At 35.3% G+C, this 25,142-nt stretch overlaps 1 protein-coding gene across 1 annotated transcript in view; it reads right to left on the bottom strand.

Annotated features, from left to right (window-relative positions):
- Positions 1-24,210, bottom strand: part of LOC104910332 (gamma-1-syntrophin-like) — a 32,419-nt gene extending 8,209 nt beyond the window's left edge. Inside the window, exons 1-3 of the mRNA XM_010708900.3 lie at positions 24,010-24,210; positions 20,044-20,136; positions 6,559-6,669 (exon numbers count right to left, since the gene is read on the bottom strand). Of these exons, the coding sequence (XP_010707202.1) occupies positions 6,559-6,669; positions 20,044-20,136; positions 24,010-24,195 (390 nt within the window). The 5' untranslated portion in view covers positions 24,196-24,210. The remainder of the gene's footprint in view (positions 1-6,558; positions 6,670-20,043; positions 20,137-24,009) is intronic.
- Positions 24,211-25,142: the final 932 nt, after the last annotated feature.

Genomic DNA, 25,142 nt, shown 5'->3' with positions numbered 1-25,142 from the left:
TTTTTATGTATATCATAATTATGGCTGCTGGACACTGAATTTTCACAGTGCATTTCACAGTACAATTATTATCACCAGTTAACACAGGTGTTTCTGCAACAGTAACACATTGGGAAGATCCACTGCTCAATGGACCTTCAATGAAAATGTGTGAGGCAATGGCACAACTGCTGAAGGTCCCAATGGTTTGCTACTGCTGTTAGCGATGAAACAATACATAAATTAATTTGATAGTAAAGATGAGCACTAACAAGTCAACGAATGCTAGATACTACTTGGCATGAAACAATGGGTACATCACGCAGCGAATTAAACAGATCTCTCTGATCACACAATTTAAGAAATTACATGCATTTAAGGTGGCTTAAGTAGAGGATCCGAATAATGCAGCTTATTTAGAAGACACAAATATAAGCATACAACCAAATTCTATGAAGGTACTTAAAGACACTGATGGCTTGTGTTGTAACTGTGCAGGGCAGAAGTCACACTCTTGTGATCACATCTGTTTCCCCAGCAGCGGATGTGGATTAGAGGCTAAAAAAGTCACACGCTGACTCTGTTACAAGCAGAGTTCACATTAAAAGTGGAATTTTAAGCAGTGTGAAACACAGTGGGCTGATATTGGTATGTGATGAGTATATACATGTCTGATTAATAGCTGCAGCTGAATTCAAGGGAGTAAGATTGATGCAAAGGGATCCACCATCAGGAACAACACTTTCCAAGCAGATTAGCCTAGTCACAATCAAGTTTACTGAACAGATAAAGGTTCACATAGAACTGCTGACAGACAAAACATTCCCTCAACTTCTGTTGAGAACTTGCACTTTCAAATCGTCATAGGTCTGCAGCACTGCCATAAAATGGAGGGGAACCCACAGACTTTTCTGCACATCTAACTGCCCCTGGTTGTTTTCACATTTAGAATGCTCTGCTGTCAGTCATACGCTTGTCTGAACACACTTTTATCTAGCAAAGTAGTGCACATTGCACACGCAGCTTCAAGGAAACAAACAAATCCTAAGAAACCTGAAGAAATATTCTGTCAAGCTATTAAGTCTGCAAGCTGTAGGGAAAAGCAGATGCTCTGAATCACAAAGCAAAGAAATCCAAATTTAAGCCACAACTACTTATTCATGCACAAAAACACAATTTACTCTTATTCCACTTTCCAGATTGGAATATTAGTGTATCCTCTTGATATTGATCTTCAAATCATCCTCCCACTTTCTTGACCAAACTACTTTCACTCAACATTGCTGTCATTATACCAGATATTCTCAGATTATTAATCTGAAGATTCACTGTTACTGCACAGGACAATGCAAGCCAACAAAAGATGAAGACGACAAATATGGAAAAAAAGGAATACAGATAATGTCAGACAAAAAAGAATCAGCTAATATTTCATTATATTAATGACACAGCTACCTAAGCTCTACATATACAAACTCAAGTAACTGTTAGTTTGTGATTCAGAAAAAAATCATGGTATTGTCACATATAAACTTCATCAAATGTCTATATACTGGGGTAGAATGTGATTTTAAACAGCTACAAAAAAAATACAATCTTTGAGCAAGACATGGGAAAACTAAAAACTAAGTCACGCAAACTCACATAGTTCAAAAATATGAACTCAGAACGCAGTCACTGCAATTGAGCAATCACTCCGTAAAAATACTAAGGATAGGTACTTGAAACCCATTTAAAACTTAAATTCTGAACTTGAAGAGCACTGTGATGATCACAGAAAAGCCCTCAAGGCTAAGAACAAGGATTAAATTAAAATTATACTTTGGAGAATATACTTGAAATGAGCAGAAATATCAGCCTGGAAAATAGTGCAAGCATTCATCAAGGCACCTTACAACACACCAGAAAGCAAACATTTTGTTCACATTACAACATCTCTACTGCAGGCTGTCTTATTTTAGATTCGATTTCTATATGGAATAGTTTCAAGTACAAATTAATTACCATTAACTGTTATTAATGCATTATTCATCACTCCATATTAATGCCAGATCTTTAAAGTTATGCACCTTCTTTTGCTGACACCACAGTTTTTCCCAATTGACTAGATCTTCATCTTCATTGCTGCTCACCACTGTTCCATGACACTTAGCTTAGGGCATTAGCTAGTCTGTGAACAAAAGCTAACAGCACAGCTATGTGACCTTGGCCGAGTTTTGCTGAGAAAGCTGTTAAGCTGTGAAAAATCCTTGCAAGTTCAGAAAGGTAAAAGAACAGAGAGAATAGTTTTTGAGATATATACCGTGCTTTATGTTACAGAGCTGAAATGTAAGAAGGACATTCATTTTCTCAGTCCAACTGTGTAAGCCTGTTGCTACTTTACTTTAGTAGGCATCAAATCCTTGCCATTGCGATGGGGCACACAACCTTTCAGTTTACAGAAATTACTGGCTATTATATCTACTTACAAAATTCAGATAGAAATGGTATGTAATAAAAAAAAGACGACAAAAAACTAACAAACAAACAAACAAAAAACCCAGCAACAATTCTGCTTTAGATATATAGATCCTGAATACTGCAATGTTTGGGAGTCTATACGTATAGAAACAATCTTTGATAGGTTTAAGATATTTTTCTCAGAAAAACATAAAACTGTTTGCATTGCAGTGATCCACTACTCAGTCAGGTACAGCAGAAGATTATAGTGCGCTGAGTTTATTACAGTGCTGAGATTCCATTAGCCTCTGGAAGCTGCTCTAATGCTGAAAAGCCATTAACAGATCATGAAGTTATAGCTAAAGAAATAGGTAATTAGATAGCAAGATGCATAATGTATCCCTCTGTGTTTTATAAATGAAAAAAAGAAACTGTCCCGTTCTTTTTTCAATGCAACCAGAGCAGCACAACAGGGATGAAGCAGAGGGACACATAGGCTCCACACTCTACCATGCCGACTGCTCTGTTTTGTAGCTCTCAGTCAGAAAAATTCTGTCTGACTGTGCAAACCTGTGCAATATCTCCTGCTGAGTGACAGCTGTGAAATAACCTACAGATTGGAACGTCTAAGAAGTATTGGTGATTAATGTTGCCTCTAAATGGTTTACATCTCAGAAACTACTTAGACCTTAACTTTGAGACCTTCAAAGTCAGGTGTTTGATTGGCAGGCACTCTGCCATTGACCACCAGTATGACCTATGGTAATTACTGTTCAGGTTTTTCAGACTGCAATTGTTCATGTCTACGAGGAAACACTTCCTTTATTCTATACTATGCATCGTTACAGTAGCATGATGTTGTTTCAGTGAGGCCAAACAAAAGCATCAGTACAAAGTCTCTAAGTTTAAACGTTAAACCATTTTTGAGCCTGAAAGAAGTATTCCTAATTAAACAGTAACCAAATATAAAACATATGTTGTTCATCTCAAAACATGCCATTTTTAATTTTGTTAAGTCAGGCATGAAAAACACTGAAATATTTTGACAGCGTTATAAAAATATTAGGTTTTCTGTGTCAGTGAAGGACTTTCGCTTAGCAATGTAAACTCTGGCGGCAAGTGTGTTTTTCAAAAACAAAAGTTGACTGATGAAAGGATATAGTTCTGCATTTCTTTCTCAAAAAATATCTCAGATTTTGTAACACTAGAAAAGATTGTTCTTTATATTCAATCAGAATAAAGAGGAAACTATAAAGTCAGTAAGGCTAAAATTTAAAACACTGCTGCATAATTGTTTCTTTTTTAAATGTTAATCAACATTAATTACCAGAACACTCTACCACTCTTAATTCTCCAGATCATGAGTAAATATTTAAGATATAAAGGATATTATCACACAGACACAACAAGCCATAACTGTACACAGGCTGCACACAAATGTGCAGTATTATATAAAGTGAAGATAGGAAGCATTTGGATTTTGATAACTCACATTTTTACATGAAGGAATTCTAGGATTAAACCAGTATTACTGGAAATCAATCAATCAGTCTGTAACTGAACCATTTTACATTTGCAAGGTGAAACTGAATTATAGCGCATTAAAAACTTTAAACGTATCTTGTCAGCAGCACAGTTGAAACTCAGATATGGAGGAAAAGAAGTACTGCAGAACAAGAAGAGCAGGAGTCTCAAATCAAGTATGAGCACACCATAGCAGTTTCTGCATAGAGCATGATAATGTTGATGATGAAGAGGAAAAACCTACTCTCACTTCTAGTATCATATTGAGCTGTATCATAGTTACTCGCCTCAGTGATTTCTCGCTACTGTTTGAGAATGCAAAAATGAAAAACCCTAACAACTTGAGGTAATGACTCCTTAGAATTTTTTGTCTCAGCTGTAAGTCCTCATCCCACTATATTTCCCACACAATATAATAGGCAGACAATTATATTTATCTCAATAAAACATTACCCTATATGTCCTCCTTACAACAGCAGGTCTCCAGGCCTTCTGCAGCTCAGAGTTTCATTTAACAGGTGGTGATAGCTTTCACTATGAATATTCATCACAACCTTTAACAGCTGTTTGAGAAAATTCCCACCATCTGATTCCAAATGAAGCCTGCATACAGCATGCATGAAACCTGGCATTACAAGCATTTCTTAAAATCTGATTAATATTTCTTAATGACTAGAGGGTTTCCCAAAAAGATATGTCTCCAGATCTGTAACATTAATAAAGTCCAAAAAATAGAAGCTAGATTGTTCCAGATCTTTTCTTGCTGAATAGTGCTTTAAATACTTGAAAGGTTCAGTGGATGCAGAGAGGCCTATTCACAGAATTTTAATCTAACCAAAGTTAAAAAATATGACATAAAAATGTTTTCATTCTTTCGACAGACAAGTATATCTTACAGTTTTTAGACTAAACAATGTACTTCATATATAAGCAAATAGAAAGTTGATAAATGTTGTAACACTGTCCAAACACAATATAATCTGACATTTTTTGACCGTAATGTAACTGATTTGCTTTGAGTATCAAGAAAATTATATATATATATATTTCTAAATTGATCAACATGAAAGATTAAATTTATAATCAATAAAAGCAGCTAGAGAACATGACAGTATATTAATTAGGATGCTAATAAGTTTGAACAATATTATGCCTTCATAACTTAGAGGAATAATTTCTACTTTGATAAAAGGTGGAAAGGTGAAGTTTCCTAGAAATAAAGCTCTGTTCAGTTTATCTGGGAACAACAGTAACATAAAGTTTTAAAAAGTGATTAGCATGACAGATTTAATTAAAAATAAAATAAAATAAAATGATAAAAGCCATGTTTCTTTCTCAACATCTAGATTGGTAACTACGCGTTGTTCTTAAATTGATGAAATAAAGCATCACTATTTGGCTCCTGGATTCCAAAGAAAATTCTGAGAAATATTGCACCATTAACTTAGCTAGTTCTAAAATCTTGTGTCCATGTAATAGCAATACGAGATAAATATAAGAAAAGAAATGTTGAGTTTCAATTTCCAACTATACTTATAGAATCACAAGGTTGGAAAGGACCTATAAGATCATCTAGTCCAACCATCTTCTCATTACCACTGCTACCACAAGCTACTTAGAAGCATAATAAAAGTTTCCCATTATTTGCTTAAAAGAAAATCATCCTCACAACTTTAGGGTTAAGTTAAGTTATGGCTTCTTATTAGTGAAGAAAAGAAATTCGGTACTAGTGCAACATTTGCTGAAGGAAATAAGAATATTTATGTTTGAGATGAAGAAAAATGTGAATGTACAGAAAGTCCACCACACTTCATTTGTACTGATTTAATGGGAGCTCTTGTATACAGTTGTTATATTGAATATAACATTTAAAATCAAATAAATAGCTGGGAAAACAGTATAGTAAGGGCTTCAAAAGCCAGCTTTAAAGCACATCCAAGCAAACATAATCAGGATTACAAAAATGTTGGAATTCTAATGAAAAAGATTCTCAGGCAGTTTCCATGTTACCAGGGAGATCACATCCTTACGCATACTGGGAGAGTAAATTCTCAAAATACATTCATAAAATTAGTCATAAATCTTTCAGGGTAACTGTTTTCAAAAAATAACTCCTGAATCAAAAGCACAAAATAGAAATTTTGAAATAGACCAAGACACAAAGCTTCAATGACATCTTCTTGTAAGAGGATATATGTTTAATCTGCAATATTTTTTATTGAGCTGTAGTAACAAATGTTAGATCCTTGCTGTATTTTCTGCCCAAATTGACTCAAGGATGTTTTGCACTGTTTCTTCATGATACCAAGTGCAGAGAAAAAGATAGGGCATTCAAATTCTCAGCCACTTTTATCAAAATGATTTACAGACTTGGCAAATACTCCTAAATGCAGCAAGTCTTTTTTCTTTTTTCTTTAATGTAATGGCACTCTATAAAAGAATTTAACTTACCAAAAATTCAAACAGTTATTCAGATTTCTTTGGTTTCCTTTATTTTCACTTCAAGCATTGAATGACTTTTAAATAATTTAGTTTGATTTACTCATCTTGTCTCCCAGCTGCTGCTTTAATAGATGTTTTAAGGTAGATTTATAAAAGAAAAAAGGTTGTTTTTACCTTTGCTTCAATTTGTTTATTATCTGGGTTTTGGAAAAGGAATTTGATTTTGCTCTTCCCATCATCTGAAGAACCTTTGAGCTGGGAAAATTTGTACCTCCAAAGCACAGCCTAGAGGAAAAAAAATACATATACACAAGTAAGTCGGTGCAGTTGTTGTGGTAAACCGTATGACAAACAGCTGATCTCCTTCTAGCAGAATTTTTAACCTCTCAAAGGTATATCATAAAATCAACTGAGTCTTATGTATTCTGATGCCTCTTTGATCATAAGGATGTAGTATACTTTGACAGTATTTGACTGAGATCTGACAGACTGTATCTGTGAAATGTACTCTGAAATCTCATTAACTATACTTAATCCTGATTTATCATGTCTAGACCCAAAGATTTTTACACTGAATATTTGGTGATTCCCCAATCCAAACAGTCAAACAGTATTTGAAACTCCATTTTGCCTAGAAGAACCATTTTTTAATTGTAAGTAGTTTCAACCTAATTGAAAGATATTTTTCCCTGCAGGTGTTTTGAAGAAGTAATATTTTCATTGTGATTTCCGTACTTTTTCACATAATTGTAAGATCATCCTCACTCACATTGGACTGTTGAATTAAACAACAAAAAACCTTAAGATTCTAGGTGTTGTTGTTTTTATTTGTTTTGGCCTAATGATTTGTAAATTATTTCCTTTTTTGTATCTAGCTGATATTAAACAGAATGTGAGAGGTGAAATTCTCAACTTTCCAAAATAAAATCAAGCTCCCTTTATCAATGTGTTAATTTCTTTATGCTATAAACTGAAATACAACTTTCACCTGCACCAAGGTAAAGTTAGTTACGTTCATAATTGTCTAAGTAACTGAAAGATGATGAAAAAATGACAATATTTTAATTGTGCACAGTAACAATCCAAGTACAAGATTTATTTTCTAGTATCGAAATTGAAGCTTGTAATTATATGAAGGCTGCTCCAAAAGTAATGACTTCTATTTTATGGTGTTGGCCCATGATGTCAGAGGCAGATGCTGGTGGTATGGCAGGAGAGGGAACCTTCCCACCAGTATTCCATTAAATTTTGATGCAGCATGATATATGGCAGCAGCTGGAAGGTGTGACAAAATGATGGAAGTGCATATGAAAGAAAGAAAAAATGGTGTCCGTTGACATTCATGGATGCTTTCTGAAAGTTTGTGGAGGCCAAACAGTGCATGCGAGCACAGTGAGGCAGTGGGTGGTGTGTTTCAGCAGTGGTGACAGCAACAGTGGGTTACCTCCACTGGTGCAGATTTCTGTGAACATGGCATGCAGACTCTTGTTCATTGTTGGCAAAAATGCATAACTAGTGGTGGTGATTACGTTGAAAAATACTGTTTTGAACCTGAGAATTTGCTCTATCACACAGTGTTATTGTACTCTTTGTATTTTTTGTAGTTTTCAGGGAATTATATATGAGGCATTACTTTCTGAGCAATACCTTCCAAATCAGATTAAATCTGAATGAAGATGAAGGATGCATAAAACTTTAATTCTTCGGCATTTCCCATGCAACTTTGCCACTTCCTTCATTCCCACTCAGAAGACAGTGAATATGGTCATAGCAAACCACAGGCATAATTGAAGAACACACTTCCATTTAAGCATATCACGAGCACTGAGAATTCTACTTAGCAATGGCTCTTAGTTACATTACAAAATCAGGTCTGTAGTGTAGACGTGACAAAATCCTTGTAGAGACTAATCCCATAAGATTGCACTTGTTTCTTCAAAATATCAAAACAGGTTCCCAGAACTGACATTTTAAGAGAAAACTTTGCAGAGGCTATTAAATCCTCCTCATCTAAAGCATAAAGATTAAAAAGACCATTGACTATGCATGGAATAATTTCAAAATGAAAGAACTACTTTATTTCTTCTTGCCAGTCCATGTCTTCATTTTTTTTTTTAAGGACTATTTGTTTTTTTTTTAGTTAGTGCAAAATGTTTAAGCAGAGAACAGAGACTGGCCTGTCTTTATTTAGCAACTACTTCATAGAGCCAAAGAACAAAGAAGCAAGACTTAAGTGCACAGTTTCACAGAGACGTATAGCTAAAGCTCTGACTTACACACAAGAAAGTTTCATATGTGGTTATCTTTCACATTTCATATGGACTTATTTTAGTTTCAAAGTGTTCAGTTCAGTGACTGCTTGGATAGCTAAGTTTAAAGGCTGATTCTTCTGCAATAGGAATAGCAATCCTTGGGAACTGAAATCTATACCATCAGCAAAGACAGTTGAATGATTTTTCTGTCGTTTTGAGCATCATAGTTCTTCAGAACTGTACAGTAAGTGCTTGCCACAGAGAGTTAACTTAGGTTGAGATAATTTTGTATAAATATATTAATTTATTTTTTTGTCTAAACTGACTTCTGAGCTATAAGTACATTTGTAAAACAGCTGTCAAAAAATACCAAAGAACCAATGTGTGTCATATAAACTTTAAATCACTTTTTATGAATCATTTGTAATAGAAGTGCTTACAGGCTTGAATGTTCATTTTCATTGAGCTTAACACTTTATAATACATCCTGACACGATTTCTTTTAGTTAAGAAAACACTGAATATGGTATGTAACATGCTAATGAAAAGAAATACAACCTTTCCCTAGCTGTTACTCATGGATCACTTAGGTTGCATTTTACAGTTTGTACCATTTGATAAAATTAATCTCAAAGAATAGAAAAATGCAATGCTAACATATGAACAGGGCAGAAGAGCTGAAATATAAGACATCTCCTGAGATGAATAAAAGTAAATCTAAGACTGAAATCTTATCTTGACTGAAAGTAACAGGATATTTTTCACTTGATATCCGAGACTGAGATTCTCAGACAAAACTTTATAAGGAAAGTATTATTTATAAGTAATTATTTAGGAATTATTTACTCTAGTCTTTTTAGTAAAATTAGCATATATTATCTCCTGCTAATGCTATTTTCTTGCAGTTACCTGTGGATGCTTTCTGCCTATGTTTTTTTGTTTTATGTATACAACAACAATGAAGTAAAAAAATGGTACATAGATGAAAAGCTATTGACTTCAGCTTCCATAATACTCTGCTATGGTTCCCCACAGTCACACAGATGAAAGAAAATTATATTGTTCCTTTTCTATGCACTGGTGATAAATCTAGAGAATATATGCTAAAAGGAACTTCAGAAAATACTGTCATGACTGCATCCTATGACAGTTTGCTACCAATTGCAGTCAGTACAAAGTGCTGGCTAAATGACATGTAATTTTGAGGAGTTATCCCTTTTCCTGATAGTGCTCTAAACAATTGTACCAGTATAGTGGTAAATCACTGTTACCTTAGTTTAGGGTATGACTGGAGTGTTGGTTTTGGTCCTCTAATTGGTCAAGAAGCTTGATTCACACTAAACAAAGACTAGATTACCAAACCAACAGTGAATAAGCAGTTTATCCTTGAATTTTTATTTACCTAACTATGAGAAATATACATACTCTTTGCATCTGCCTACTTCACAGCTCTGTGATAATTATATGATTTAGCAAGGGCATTTTGCATTGGCACTACAGAAAAAAAAAACCAACAACCCAATATTTTGTCAACATGAGAGCCTTCAACCAGAATAGAATTAATTTATGGCCTATAGTTTCATTACTGAACTGTCTTCTGTTGTCTTTTCTTTGACATCTTCAAAAAGCTATAGTTGTATTTTCCATTAATATCTTCTTTTATTCTTGATAATCTGACTGATTGAATTATGCTTCTCTTTAGCTTTCTACGGCAAATCTCTATTTTATATATATTACTCAATCATTCTAAATTTCAGCATACACCTTTCAAACTAATGTTTCTCATCTGACTATCATCTGACTAAAATTAATGATACTCCTATAAGTCAAACTAAATCATGTAAAAATGTCCAGTGGATCAAAAATGTCCAGTGGATTCAAGAATAAAAGTAATTGGGTCTTTGGACATCTTGTATATACCTTAATTTGTGTGTCTCAGTTGTAATTGAGAAACATGGCATTCTTGTAAAGAGGCATTTTGCCCATAATGATAGCAGCAGGATTAAGGATTAAGAAATTGTTCACGTTCAGTTCTACTGTGTTACTGATTTCTGGAGAGCATCTTACTACAAAATAATTATGGTACAAGGCAATTTTCTTTGTCAACTTCTGTAGCTTTATAACTGCAAAAGGAAAGACAGGAGAGGACATGGAGGATAAAAAATAAAAGATATAGGAAAAAAGAAAGGAAGTCATCCCTAATAAAATAAAATTGGCCTTGTCAATTACAGAAGATACACAGAATGCTAAAAGAGTATAGTTTATTTGCTTAATAGCGATGGATAACCTATCAAAAATTTATTCCTTCAGTACAAAGCAGGATTGTAAGAACCATGCTGCATTTATTTCAAAGGTACAGTAGCTGTTTGTTCAATGTGTCAGTTTCTAAGTATGGAATAAATATTTGCTTACATGAGTTAAATTTTTACCCTGAAGTGAGTCTAGTTGCCTTCTGCCTTCTCCATAACTGAACTCTGGATCTCCTTTCTTTTTTCGCACAGATCTTCAGATACTTACTTAGAAGGAGTTTCTTCCTATATAAATTAAGAAATTCAGACAAATTCTGCTCTGTGTTACAGAGTAGACATTTGATATTAAAAATGTATATATATTGCAATGCTATTTATTGTTTGCAATGTATTCTCTTTCTTGAAGTGTGCAATGTGTCCAGGGATTGGAACTTGATGATCCTTGATGTCCCTTCCAATCCAAGCTATTCTGTGATTCTCTGATTATGATTTGATGATACATTGATCTCTCTCTGACCTCAGGAGAAGTAACTGAATAGTTATTGAAACCAATAACTGGAAATAAGCTGGAAAAATAGAAATAAAAAGCACGCCTCAAATACTGCTGTGGTGTTTTCTTCCTGATAATGAATGCACTTTAGTAGTGTTCTAAGATATAGAGCAATGAATCCAATTGGGCATAAACCAGCTTCACCATGTTTAAATACTGGCAAAAAGAATATATAGATGCACACATATTACAGACAGAGCGTATTAAAGGTAATTGAAAATGGCTAAATTGTAGAATTCTCTGACACTGGTAGTACATATCCTGATAAAAAGGTCTGCTGTATTCTTTTGGGGCTTTATTGAGAGACAATAGAAAAATGGAATATATATTTTGCTATTCATAGTGAATAAAATAAGAGAAAGTTATTGGATCAGACACACACAAAAGTGCAGGCTTATTTCCTTTTTTAATACACACAGAAAATGCTTAGGGAGAAATGGAATGAAGATGTGGCAGGAGTTCAGAACCGCACAGATTAGATTTTGGAAACAAGAACACTAACATTGGAAAAGGAAATTGTGGGAGTGTACCTGTATATTTAGATTAACAAAAATCGACATGATTTTTTGATAAGCAATAATAAAATGAGATCCTTTAGTATCATTGAGTGTATCTGTTTACTTCACCTGTTAGAAAGTTCTGCAAAGATTACACTCACTGAAAAGAAATTAAAGCTTACTTAACAGCAACATGGGTGTTTGCACTGCATCATGTTCAAATAGGCTTTCATCTCATGTATGGTCCTTCTGAATTACTGGTTGGCCAATTAACAACACAAGTAGACAATGTTAGAGAAATGTACGATTTGAAGTGGCCACTTGCAATCATAGTTCTTGGGAAAAACATTCTCTACAGTAGACACTGATAATCAGTGCTGTAAAAATTACTTGATTTGTATACTTTCAACACCTGCAACAGATATTTTGCATATGCTAAGAATTTATGTACTTTTTGTAAAATAACATTTAGGGCATAAAACATCTCAAAAGAAAAATTGTCTGCAGTAGATGCTGCATATCTTGCGACTCTCTCTTAAGCAAGATGTAGCTGAACAGAGTCCAGAAAACTTGATTAAGCAGACAACAGAAAGGAAAATATCCAATCAGTGTTCACGAAGGTTGTTGAATTCACTTTTAGCAGAATACAAGTGGAATATGAGAGGAAGAAAGAGGGAATTTTGTTCTTCCAATATTTCAAATAGTGCAGATTTCAAATAGTACAAATTACTTCAAAGATGGTGGATATTTTTTGAAGAAGTCCATAATGGATTAGATGCTGTGAGAACATTTAAACTTCTACATATGCTGATGGTATCAAACATTTTTTTGATTATATATAAAACCTAATAAATACTTTCAGTTGACATTTCAAATTTTACCTTGAAGCTTTCACATGATCATTACGCAGATGACCTTTTCATACCAGCTATATTACTACTGTAAATGAAGGACTGCATCATAGAAATTAATCATAGTTCCTTGTCCTGCTGGGCACTTTTGAAAAGAATCTGGCTACATCCACTTTAGTCTTGCCCATTAGACAGATATTTATAAATATTGGTGAGATCCGCTCTCAGTCTTGTCTTCTCCAGCTAAAACAGTGCCAGGTCTCACCCCAGGTCTCTCAGCCATAAGTGAGATGCTCTTTTGGGCATGAGGTGGGATAAGGCCCCTAATCAACTTTGTGGCCCTCTGCTGTATTCCTTCTAGGAGATTCCTGAAGAGGCCAGAATTGGACATAATATTACAGATGTGGCCTCACCAGAGCAGAGAGGGAGGATCACCTCTCACATCTTGCTGGCCATGCTCTTCTAATAAGTCCCAGGATACCACTGGCCTTTTTTTTGGCCACAAGGGCACACTGAAGGCTCATGACCAACCTGTTAACCATCAGGACACCCTGCTCTTTCTCCAAAGAGCTTCCTTCCAGCAGGTCAACCCCTAATCTGTACTGGGGCATGTGGTTATTCCTACGCATGTGTAGGATTCTGCACTTGCCCTTGTTGAACCTCATCAGGTTTCTCTCTGCCCAACTCTCCATCCTGTATAGGTCTTGCTGAATGGAAATTTCTCGTTTGTCAAGCACTCCTCCCAGCTTCACATGACCAGCAAACTTGCTGAGGGTGCCTTCTATTCCTTCATCCAGGTCACTGAAGAAGACACTGAGCAAGATCTGTTAAGTACGGACTCCTAAGGAACACCACTAGCTACAGGCCTCCAACTAGAATCTACATCACTGATCAAAACACTCAGATCTCTGCCAGTAAGCCAGTTCCCAGTTCACCCTATTGTCCACTCGTTTACCTCACACTTCCAAACTTACATTACTATGGAAGACAGCATCAAACACCTTGCTCAAGTTCAAATACACAACATCTACTACTCTGCCTCCATTTACCCAGATACCAGATTGGTCAAGCAAGGTTTCCCCTTGGTAAAACCATGTTGACTACTCTTGATAATCTTCTTTTCTGCTGTCTGCTTGGAGGTGACATGCAGAATAATCTGTTCCATCATCTTCCCAGGAATGGAAGTGAAGCTGACTGATCTGTAGTTACCCTGATCCTTCTTCCTCTTTCTGAAGACTGGAGTGATATTGCTATCTGCTAGTCCTTAGGGATCTCTCTCATTCTTCATGACTTTTCAAAGATGATAGAGAGTGGCTTGACAATCTCTTCTGCCAGCTCCCTCAACACTCCCATTGGGGCCAATGGATTTGAATATCAACCAACTTTCTTGGGCCCTCTTAGCTGGGCCCAGTGCTTTAACTATGGGATACCTCCAAGTAGATCCTTGAAGAGGTCAAAGCTCTCTCTCTAAAAGTCTCTAAAAGGTTGCAATTCTACTTATCGCCTTGTTTTTTCCATGTAAGATTCTGATCTCTACTGTCTTGTGGTCACAATATCTCACAATAACTGCTTTGTCCATATGAATGTTAGTAGTGAGTTTGGATTTTAGAACATCTGTGAAGTTTTGTCAGGCATGTTGGAAAAGTGTATTTATTAACTGGAAGTATAAGAAGTGAAAACAAATCAAATATTGTTTAATTGCTTCAATAACATGAGTATTGGAAAAGCTGGCCAATGGTTCATACCATAAAATGAAGAACTTGGCTTAAGTTTAGTAGTGAGTGATTATTCACTATTAAAAAATAGTTCACTCTCAGTTCAATAGTGATTAAAAGAGAATACTTACAAAACCACGTGCACACATTTTAGAATAAAACAGAAATTACCTGAAAACTTATACTACACCACAGTACTAAAAAGGATTTTTCAGTTATGTTCAGAAGCTAGCATTTGAGCTCTGTGTTCTGGGAAATATCAAAACATCACAAATAAATAAATAAATAAATAGATAAGTAAAAATTAGAAGTTGAATGTGAAAGAGAGTAAGGGAATATTTCAAAATGAAACCTTTTAAAAACTATGAGTTTGTCTAAGAAATATAATGTGAAACCCATAGAAAACAGATAATTTATCTTAAAATATTTTTTTCCTGAAGAATCACATCACAAGAGAAAGTTTATATCAAGTTTTGTTTTCAAAACTTTTCTCTAGTTATCAAAGGAAAAAGATAATAAAAGATAAATAAATAAAAAAAACAAAAAATGAATTTTTGTGTACAATCGTTGCAACTGGTAAGTCTCCCACAGAGGCTCTCTTCATATTAGCGTCATGGCTTCATGGTTTTCCATTGCTACTCCACATCATGACATCATGCAGTGCACTGGGGGTTCTAAAATTCCTTTTCCTGGCCAACACCAGTCTGTTCTTGCAATTATTCACTTTTTTTTTTTTCAGAATATTAAGAATTTTTAGAATATCAACACTAATTTTATCAGATTTCTCCAAGCGCTGTTATGTCAGCTGTCATTTAATAGCAGAACCATTGATTTAGACGTAACCTGTGGATACTTATTCTTGAGAGTATTAACAACTACCATAGTGGTATATAGCAAAGGTCTATCTATCTATCCGAGTATCTTGTTCTCAAAAATGATCAAAACCAAGAAGTGTGGAAGAGTAGAAATGTCTATCCTAATGCAATTGCAGCATCCAAAGTTTTGCAGCTTAAAAGACTTTGTAAAACTGATGTTGCTTGTTCATTTAATGGTATTCATTAGATCTATCCTCCGTTTAATCAATGGATATACAGATGGTGTATATGTGTATGTATGTATATATCCAGGAGCTTGGCTAATATAATTTATATTGGAGTAATGAGAGAAAGTCACTCACCCTGTTCCGGGCTCAAGAGATGAACTCCTGATGGAGCAGATCTCCAGAGAGCTCCTTCCCTGCTGGCAGTCAGCTCTTAAACGGGTCTAGGAGAGGTGGAGCCAGGCTCCACCCCTTCCTGCAGCACAGGTGAATTGCCTTCACCTGTGCTCCTGTGGCTGACTCATTGCTCGCCTCAGGTGATCAATCAAAGGTTCAGGCCGTTGATTCAGCAGCGCCATACAATCCTCCAAGTACTTGTCCAAGATCCCTTCAACTTCTGTAAAATATTTTCTGTTTGTAGTACTATTCTGCAGTGAGTAAAAGCTGGACTGAATGAGTTATTTGACATTGAACTCCAGAGTCTATAGAATATGCCTTACAGTTCAGTGCTAATGGAAAAAGGAGAAGTTGAATTTCATATGAGTAATGGAAAAATAATAGAAGTGAGCAGGTAGCAAAAGAATCACAACTGCTACTGGCAGCCAATTTATTCATATTCTCTATCTATTTGGGGATTTTCTATTTATTTTAGGAATTATGAAATCTGTGACTGAACACAATTTTTCTACTACAGTGACTTATGAAAAATAAAGTTTGTACTGTTTTCTGAAATGCTAATTGTGAAAATGTATGCAGTCTAGACAACAACTAGATGCAATTGTTCATGAATAGTACAGCATTTCAAGAAGCATTTTTGTCTTTAATCTTGAGTTTCTTACTTCATGTGGTAGTTCCTAGGACACTCATACAATCTTAACTTACAAACTTATATTGATACATCCATAAAATATTGATAACTTAGTTTAAATTTTATTCATGCTTTCCTTGTTCTACAGACTGATTTCCATTTTTCTTTCCATTTTTCTTTTTTTTTTTGTTTGTTTGTTTTCATTTTCATGGTTCTTTACTTGCAAAGAGTTTTTGAGCATTAGGTAAAGAAATAATACTTCTAGTTCGTGTGACTAAACACTTCAAGTTTATGTTTCATTTTATGTGCATATAGCAGTACTGTTGAAGAACATTATGAGTCACAACCTACATCTGCCACAATCACAATAGTGGACATAATGCTTTTCCTATTAAGGAGCTCATGAAAATGGATTAGCATTTGTCAGCTCTCTGGTATGCATGCTAACAGAACATGTATTTATCTTAAACTGTGCATTCTGGTTGCCTGTTTTTCTATATCAAAGGTAAAAATCAACCCTGAAAACATTAGGATTCTCTGTGTATTGATGCCTGAGCTTTACAGTCATTGGTCTTTCCCTCCATTCTTGAAGGTAACATATTTTTAAAAGAAAACTAGCAAGCGTTAAGGCAAAACTGTTTTTATCAGGCAAAAGCACAAGAAATACAAAGAAATACATGGGCAGTGAAAGTGGAAAAGATGGAAAAACAAGGAGATAAGAGTAACTTTCAAAAAACAGAAAATATTTTTTCAGGGGAAATCACTCCTGCCACAACATGCAGCTTTTCTTAGGGTGCTGTTGGGAGTTTTGGAGATTAGAGTGGGATAGGAGGTGGTTAATGATGGATCTGACAGATCAGCAGGAGACCACTGCTTCTCCTTGCAGCCCATATTGAAGTGCAGTGAATGTATGGTATCAACAGAGATTGCTAGAGCTGGTCTGGAATCAACAAATGCTTTGTGGACTGATATTCACTGCAAGGCTAGCAGGAGACAGGGAGGAGGACCAGCACAATCTGTCAGATGATGCATATTACCCTTTCTCATCTAACTTCAGTCACACTTTGGTGACACATCCTGCTGGTTCTTTAAACATGTACTTCTTTCATCACTGTTTAGATCCTCAAGATCCCCCGACAGTCCGCTAAGATTGTGCATGGCTTAAAATTTTACAGCTTTTTGCATGCTGACCCTGGAAGCCACAATAGAAGGATCAGCTTCACCATGTGGTTTCATGGCTTTAAAGATGAAGGCAAGAGGAAAATGAGTAAAATTGACCTATGGTTTTATACGGCTTTATGAGTCAGAGTCTTCTCAAGTGTGGGCACCCTGGAAGATGGAAATTTGCATGACATAGAACCATAGAATCATGAATGTTTGGAAAAGACTTCTAAGATCATCTAGAACAACTGTTTAACTACCACCAATATTGCCCACTAAACTTTGTCCCTAAGTACATCTATCCTTTCCTTAATCATCTTCAAGAAAAGTGACTCCTCCACCTCCCTGGGCAGCCCTTTATAATATCTCACCACTCTTTCAGAGAATAAATTCTCCCTAATATCCAACCTGAACCCCCCCCGGACACAACTTGAGGTCACTCCTTTTTAGTTTTCTTATGCTGTTATCAAATCATCAAAGCTTAATTTCAGTCATCTTGCATTGTGGATCTTCTGCTACTTGGATGTGCAGTGTGGCTTTCGTTTGAGTAGGGAAGAAAGCAGTGCTTCCACAAGGCAGAGACCAGCCTACCCAATCAAGTATCTTCATGTATTGATGGATCTTAAAAGATAATTTGCTTAACAACAACAACAACAAGAAAGTCCACACAAGAATCTGGGTTTCAATTCATCCCAACTTGTGCAAAAAGTAGATTGAAGTGGGAAGAAAAAGGAGTTTGATCAATGGAGTAATGTGGTCAGAAGGACTGACTAGAGATATAGGGTAGAAGCACATTCTTTGGAGAAAAGGGCATTTTCAACAGTTAGTAGTGACCACTCTCACCTTTACTGAGACTTTATTGAGATTCAGACCTGTATTAATACAATGAAGAAAGTGATGGCATATTATTCACCTGTCACCAGTTGTACTGAGTATTTTTCATACCAACTAGAAAAGCATGAGATATAGTGACAATAGTTGAATTGAACTGAATTGAATTGGTGATGAATGGAATTAAATCCAGCTGGTGACTGCTGATGAGTAGCGTTCCCCAGCAGTCAGTACTGGAGCCTCTTCTGTTTAATATCTTTACTGATGACATGGATGAGGGGCTCAGTAAGTCTGCAGATGACACGAAGCTGGGAGAAAGTGTCAACCTGGGACTAGGAAGGCCCTTCAGATGTATCTGGACAGGCTGGACTTCTAGGCTGAGGCCAATGGGATGAAGTCCAACGAGATCAAGTGCTGGGTCCTGCTCTTGGGCAACAACAACTCCAAGCAACATGACAGGCTTGGGAAGAGTAGCCGAAAGACTGTGTGTAGGGAAAGAACCTAGGGATGTTGGTTGATGCTCAGCTGAACATGGGCCAAAAGTGTGCCCAAGTGGACAAGAAGGCCAGTAGCATCCCAGCTTCTATCAGAAATAGTGTAACCAGCAGAAGCAGGGAGGTGATTGTCCCCCTGTGCTGAGCACTGGTGACACCACATCTCAAGAACTGTGTTCAGTTTTGGGCCTCTCACTACAAGAAAGACAGTGAGATCCTAGAGTGTGTTCAGATGAGGGCAATGAAGCCAGTGAAGAGTCTGGACCACAAGCCTTATGAGGAGCAGCTGAGGGAACTGGGATTGTTTAGTTTGTAGAAAAAGTGATGCAGGGGAGACCTTATCATTCTCTATTACTCCCTGAAAGAAGTTTGCAGCAAAGTGGGAGTCGGCCTCTTCTCCCAAATATCTACCCTTTGGACAAGAAGGAATGGCCTCAAAATGCATCAGGAGAAGTTCATGTTAGATACTAGGAAAAACTTCTTCTGCAAAAGTGGTCAGGAACTGGAATGAGCTGCCCAATGAGATGAGATCCGTGAAAGAAATGTATACGTGTGGCACTGAGGGACATGGTTTAGTGGGGAAATACTGGTGGTAGGTGGACGTTGGACTGGATGATCTTGGAGGTCTTTTCCTACCTTGGTGATTTCTATGATTCTATGAACTGGCTGCCCCTTTTGGATCCTGCACAATTTTGATGCATGGGTTAGGCAGCAGAAGTACCAAAAATATTTGTATGATCATATTTCTCTTTTTGAAGATCTCTGAGCAAAGATATCTAAGAAAATATTTTGGGAGTTTCCATAATAAAACACATGCCCAATCAGGAGAAAAGAAAGATATGTTCCTTTTAAAGCTTATGAATCAGATTGAATTTAAGATTCTTTCCTTTCAAAAAAATAGGACGCATCAATGAAAGAAACATCAAGCTGAATCAGTCTGGGTTTCATATGAAATTAAAAAATGAAGATACTGTTTCAAGTTGGCATTGAGTTTTCAGTAACACGCACATTACAAAATACAGATTTTCTTATCATTTAGAAATCACCTCTAAGTTTAAACTAAAGCATGAGTGTTGAGAGTTGACACTATATGATCTGTTGCAAGAGTACAAAGAAAAAATGGTACATTTTAAGGATGTACTATTTATCTTAAAGTGTAAGAAATTACGAGAAATAATAGTACCACGATGGAAAGAAGTCTTAGATCTTTACCTTTGTTGCAGCATCGAAACAGACAAAGCCTGTGCTAAAGTCAATGGTAAGCCCCATGAGATGGCTTTCCAAAACGCAGGCATATGTCTTGCACTGTAAACAAAAAATCAGAGAAGGCAGTTACCACAGAACACATAGAAAACATTTCTTCAACTTCTTTCTAGGACCAGAATTTCTTTGTTTTATTGTACATGTATCTCAAAATTAGCATCTAGAAAAAAAAAAAAGGAAAAATGAAAAGCAATTTGTGTGTAAATAGGCCAATTTACTGCTGAGTAACAGTAAGTCATATGCTATTATGTGAACCACCAAAGGTGTGAAAGCTATAAATGTCCCTCATGAAATTGAAGATTTCTTACTGTTAAAGTGGATGTGGAAAAGTGACTGTTTTATTTTCTTACAAAAGTGAAAAAATTCCATGTATTTCACTAGATGTATAAAATCTGAATTCAGACAGTACAGGGATGTACTTGGTCATTATAATTATAAATGCACGAAAAAAATGACAATTTTTAATCACAAAATCAATGATTTAACTCTGTTTTGTCACAGTCATATGGTATTTGTATTTACGATAGCAAATGAAATTGTGGGTTTTTGTTTTTTTTTTTTTGAGCAGCCATAGCATAAAACTGCTATGAAAATGTAAAATTTGAATCTAAATCATTATTGTTAGAAAAGGAGATGATATTGGCTTTGGCTATACCTCATTAGTAGAGGAAAAAAGCATTCATCAGTAGAAAGTAATGTATTTCAGAGTGATTTACTACTTAATACATTCTCAAGTGCAAAATGGTCAAGTTTTGCATGCAAAGCAAAATAATTTTGCAGAATTATTTTACTAACTTCTTACAGTATATGTAAAACAACTACATTTTTATTCGCAGACCTCCAAGTTATCTAGAACAGACACACAGCCTTTACTTAGAATAGAAATTTGGCAACGAGACAGTATCTCAGATTCAAAATATATATCGCTGTGTAATTCATCTGACCTCCCCTTCAGCAGCAGCAGCAGTCTACAAGACACACTGAGCTGGCACAGCTACATCCAGAACAACACTGCTTAAACATAGCTCTGTGCCTGAGCTAATAAGCTTCACTGAGAAGATAAGATTTATGAGAAGCAGGACATCTCAGCCTAGGCTTAGTGTTGCATTGAAAAAGCTACCCAATTCCCAGGCTGTAGGCTCTTTCTTCAAGGCAATACACAGCCTGTGGAAAAAGGCCTCATTCAGTACAACATGGGCATCAGTGGTAAGAAAGTGCATCATAATATGCAGGCTGCCAGTGGAGTGGCTGATTGTATGAAGTAATTCTTCCTAGGAGACTTGATAATTAAGAAGTTTGTATACATTTATCACATATTTTAGTCTTTAAGAGTGATTGATAAAAATATTGAGGAAGTTTGGCTTTGATAATTGTTTTTTCACATATAGGTCATAAAAATCTCATCAAAACAGAAGCATCCCCCTCTCAAAAGACAGAAGAAAATAATCCAGGATTCATTTCTTGTTCTTCCACACAATACAGAACCTTAAATTGAGTTTCTGAATAATTCAGTGGGTCAGGGGCTGAAGGAGATGACTCAGAGCATTATTTTCTTTAGAGTCTACTTCCTAAATAACATCCAGTCTAACTTATGGAAAAAATGATAAATTGTAATCCTACTATAAGCTATATCTAAAGCAAAAGGAAACCAGACTATACGTCCAAGATACAACTCAGACTCAAACTCAGATTCAATTTGGGAGGAGACAAAGTTCTAAAGCAAGGCACTATGAAGCAGCTTACATAATAATCTTTGTATTAGGTCACAAGCAAATACAGTACAAATAAGAAAACAAACAAACAAAAAAAAAGATGATGGAAATGGAGAAAAAATAGCATAAATAGTAGGAACTTTACATGAACTTGGCAATCATATAATTGCACCTCATTATTTATATATTTCAGTTTCATGATTCTTCACAAAGCTGTGAGATAGGAAAAAAGATCTCCATTTTAACTTCTTTCTTAATTGTTTTAATAGTTAATTATAAAAGACCATCAGTTACTTTTGCTACTCTAAATAAAACTAACTAAAGAGTGACCATAACATATTATGATAACACACACTATAGTATCATATCACTTACTATAGCCAAATTATTATCAGCTTGATTCTTTCTGCAAAAACTTCTCTGCCTAACTTTTGTTTTAGATAGACACCTGGCAAAAGCTATCAATTAGGCTTAAATAGAAATTACACATAGTTGTAGTGAGGCATTTTTTAAATATTTGCATTTGTTATATATTCTTTAGATGTATATAAAATTTAAACTCAGTAGAGGTGAATGCTAACTTGTATTAGTTGAGAAACACTATTATTACTTGCATGATTATAGCACAATATGCAAAACATCTGAATAATTTTAAATGGTTGTTTTAAAGAGTGGTTACATTCTCAAAATTACATGATTTCATAATATGACAAACCTGCATACTATCATTCACACGAAATATGAATATTTATATGAATATAACTGCATAAAACAGAACTTTAGGAAACATTTATAGTTGATGCCTTGATTTTGAACCAGCTCCCTTTTTTCCTCTCAGAGCAATGAAAGAATTTTTAAGAGACAAATTATATCACCATCTATTCCAACCAGACTTCATATTCATCTGGAAATTGATGGATAAAAGCAGCAACAGATTGCTGAAAGAAAATAGAGGAACCAAGGCCAGTTATATTATAAAAAAAAAAAAAATGAACATTTTGTTTTGTTTGATTTCCAAACTTGGATACAGAAAGAGAGGCAAGAAAGAGGGGTGAAATTATAAGTGTATGTTCCACAGCAATAATCTATCACAAGATGGTTGTTTGTCCACTTTTTCAAATGTGCTGTAATCATTTAGACTCAGGAAATAAATACCTTGACTTCTTCACTGCTACTTTATACATCAAACAGTGCAAGAAGTTAAAAATCTGAGGATAAGTTTTCTAGAGAATCTCTTTTTGGAGACAGGAGTAATTTTGAATTAATGAAGTTCTCATACTCGAGAGAAAAAACTGAGCTAGGAATGCTAAAGAACGATTCAGTATCAGAGACAAACAAATATGAAGTGAATTCAGGGTTGAAAGTTATTTTATAAAATTGCTGTATCTTCCTTTATGGATGGTGCAGTAGGCTTTCTGTGAACAACATTACAGTTAGTTATACAGGAAAGACAAAGCATCTTAAATATTTAGTAGCAGAGGTATACGCTGTTGAAAATTGTATTTAGAAAAACTACATTAGTATTCTTTAGCACAATAACCAGAGCTCAAAAGGTAAGAGTAGCTCCTGTAAATGGTAGCAGAGCGCATCAACTTAAAAGATACAAATGGAACCTTCTCAAACTCCTCCTCCAACAAACGTAATAAGCATTAAAACTGAGAGTAGTGCATCATTTACAAAATGGATCACCATTGGTGTATTAGCTAGTGCTCAGTCCATCTACAATATTGGTTTATAGGTCAGAATGTCATATATACGTATACATATATATATATGTGTGTGTGTGTGTGTGTAGCTAACAATTTGTCTAAATAAAGATAACTTTAAAAACCAAACAACCATCAGAGCTTGTGTTAACACGAGGATGCAGAAAATGATGGTATGGAAAGTGAGTATTAGCAAATATCTTAACAGGGTAATACACTAATGATTTTGCAGGAGTGTGTACAGAATTCGTGGCAACTTCAATTAAAACTTCCATCCACATTATTTTTAATGCTTGGAACATTAAAACATCCATTAGGATGATAACTTTTTAATAATAATTTTTATGTTTTTTTCTCTCATTTTTTTTTCTCATATCTTTCTTCAATAATAATAATTTGAGAGTTCCATAAGGACAGAGAACATCTTCATTTAAGTCTTTATTTTGTCATAATCTGTTAATGTACCAGAAGGCCATCATCAAGGCAGTTGTTCTTACCTGTATCCGTTCAACTTCTAAAAAAGTTGCTGTCTGGAATGCCTTTTCCCATAGTGCTAGGTCAGACTCTAATTCCACGGAAAAGTAAAGATCTTCTCCAGATTCAGATTGGACACCAAAACAATGTTTCCGCCGGTCCAGTAGATCACTGTCCTGATGAAAACCTGAAGTTATATAATCTGGCATACATCGATAAATATTTCTTTTGTTGCAAATATGCCCCAAATCTAGCCTAAACATGGACATCTCAAATAATTTTAAACAGGATTCTGATATTCAGGATGGTACAGAACAACGTAGTATATCTGGCATAAATTTCACTATTTTTAACAAATAGTGAAAAATGTTATCAGCTAAATGTCTTTAAATTGAGTAAATAATACAAAAGGCAACCACTTTCTATTCACGTGAGAACAAAAAGCTAAGTTTCTCTGATCTGTGTGATTCTCTCATCCTAGTTTGAAAGGCTGGCTAAAGGAAGCAAAAGATTTATTTAAGTATCTAAAAAGCCCATCCGCTCTTCTTTGCCTATGGAAGCTAGATAAAATAAGCCCATATTTCTGATGGTTTAAATGTCCACCATAAATTTTGTATACAGCTGTATATTACTAGCAGAGACTATGTTGGCGAGCAGTGATTAGTTTGCTGGCTTTGAACATGGAGAAGGAAGATACTTTTAGCCTTACTTTCAATGCAGCAACATACAGGGAATGTCTGATTGCAGAAATATGTAACATTTAATTGCTAGCAAATCAAAGAATAATCAAGTTAATCAGGAAATCTATCACTTAAATGTTTTTCAAAGATTTTTTTTTTCTTTCTGAAAGAGTAGAGGATACTTTGTATGCTAAAATTCTAGCATGTAATTTGTCCTTGTGAAAAATGTCCTTGCAGAAAATGTTTTAATTAATATTGTTCCTACTACAGTAGAGCAGCTGTCACAAAGCACAGGCTCACCAGCTGTCCTTGAAAACAGTTCAGAAAATTTGGGTACATGTAGCTTAGGTGAAATTTCTACATGTTATCCTGTTGCAGAGCTTGTAACTGAGATCAACAGAAGACTCCCAGGATAGTATTGCCATCGGTTATCACAACCTGAACAGACCAAAGGGGGACCATAACTAGTAATACAA

Source organism: Meleagris gallopavo, chromosome 3 (assembly GCF_000146605.3).
Source record: "Meleagris gallopavo isolate NT-WF06-2002-E0010 breed Aviagen turkey brand Nicholas breeding stock chromosome 3, Turkey_5.1, whole genome shotgun sequence".
Classification (NCBI taxonomy): Eukaryota; Metazoa; Chordata; class Aves; order Galliformes; family Phasianidae; genus Meleagris; species Meleagris gallopavo.
Note: the sequence above shows the minus strand (reverse complement) of the source record. Positions and strands in the feature narration are given on the sequence as shown.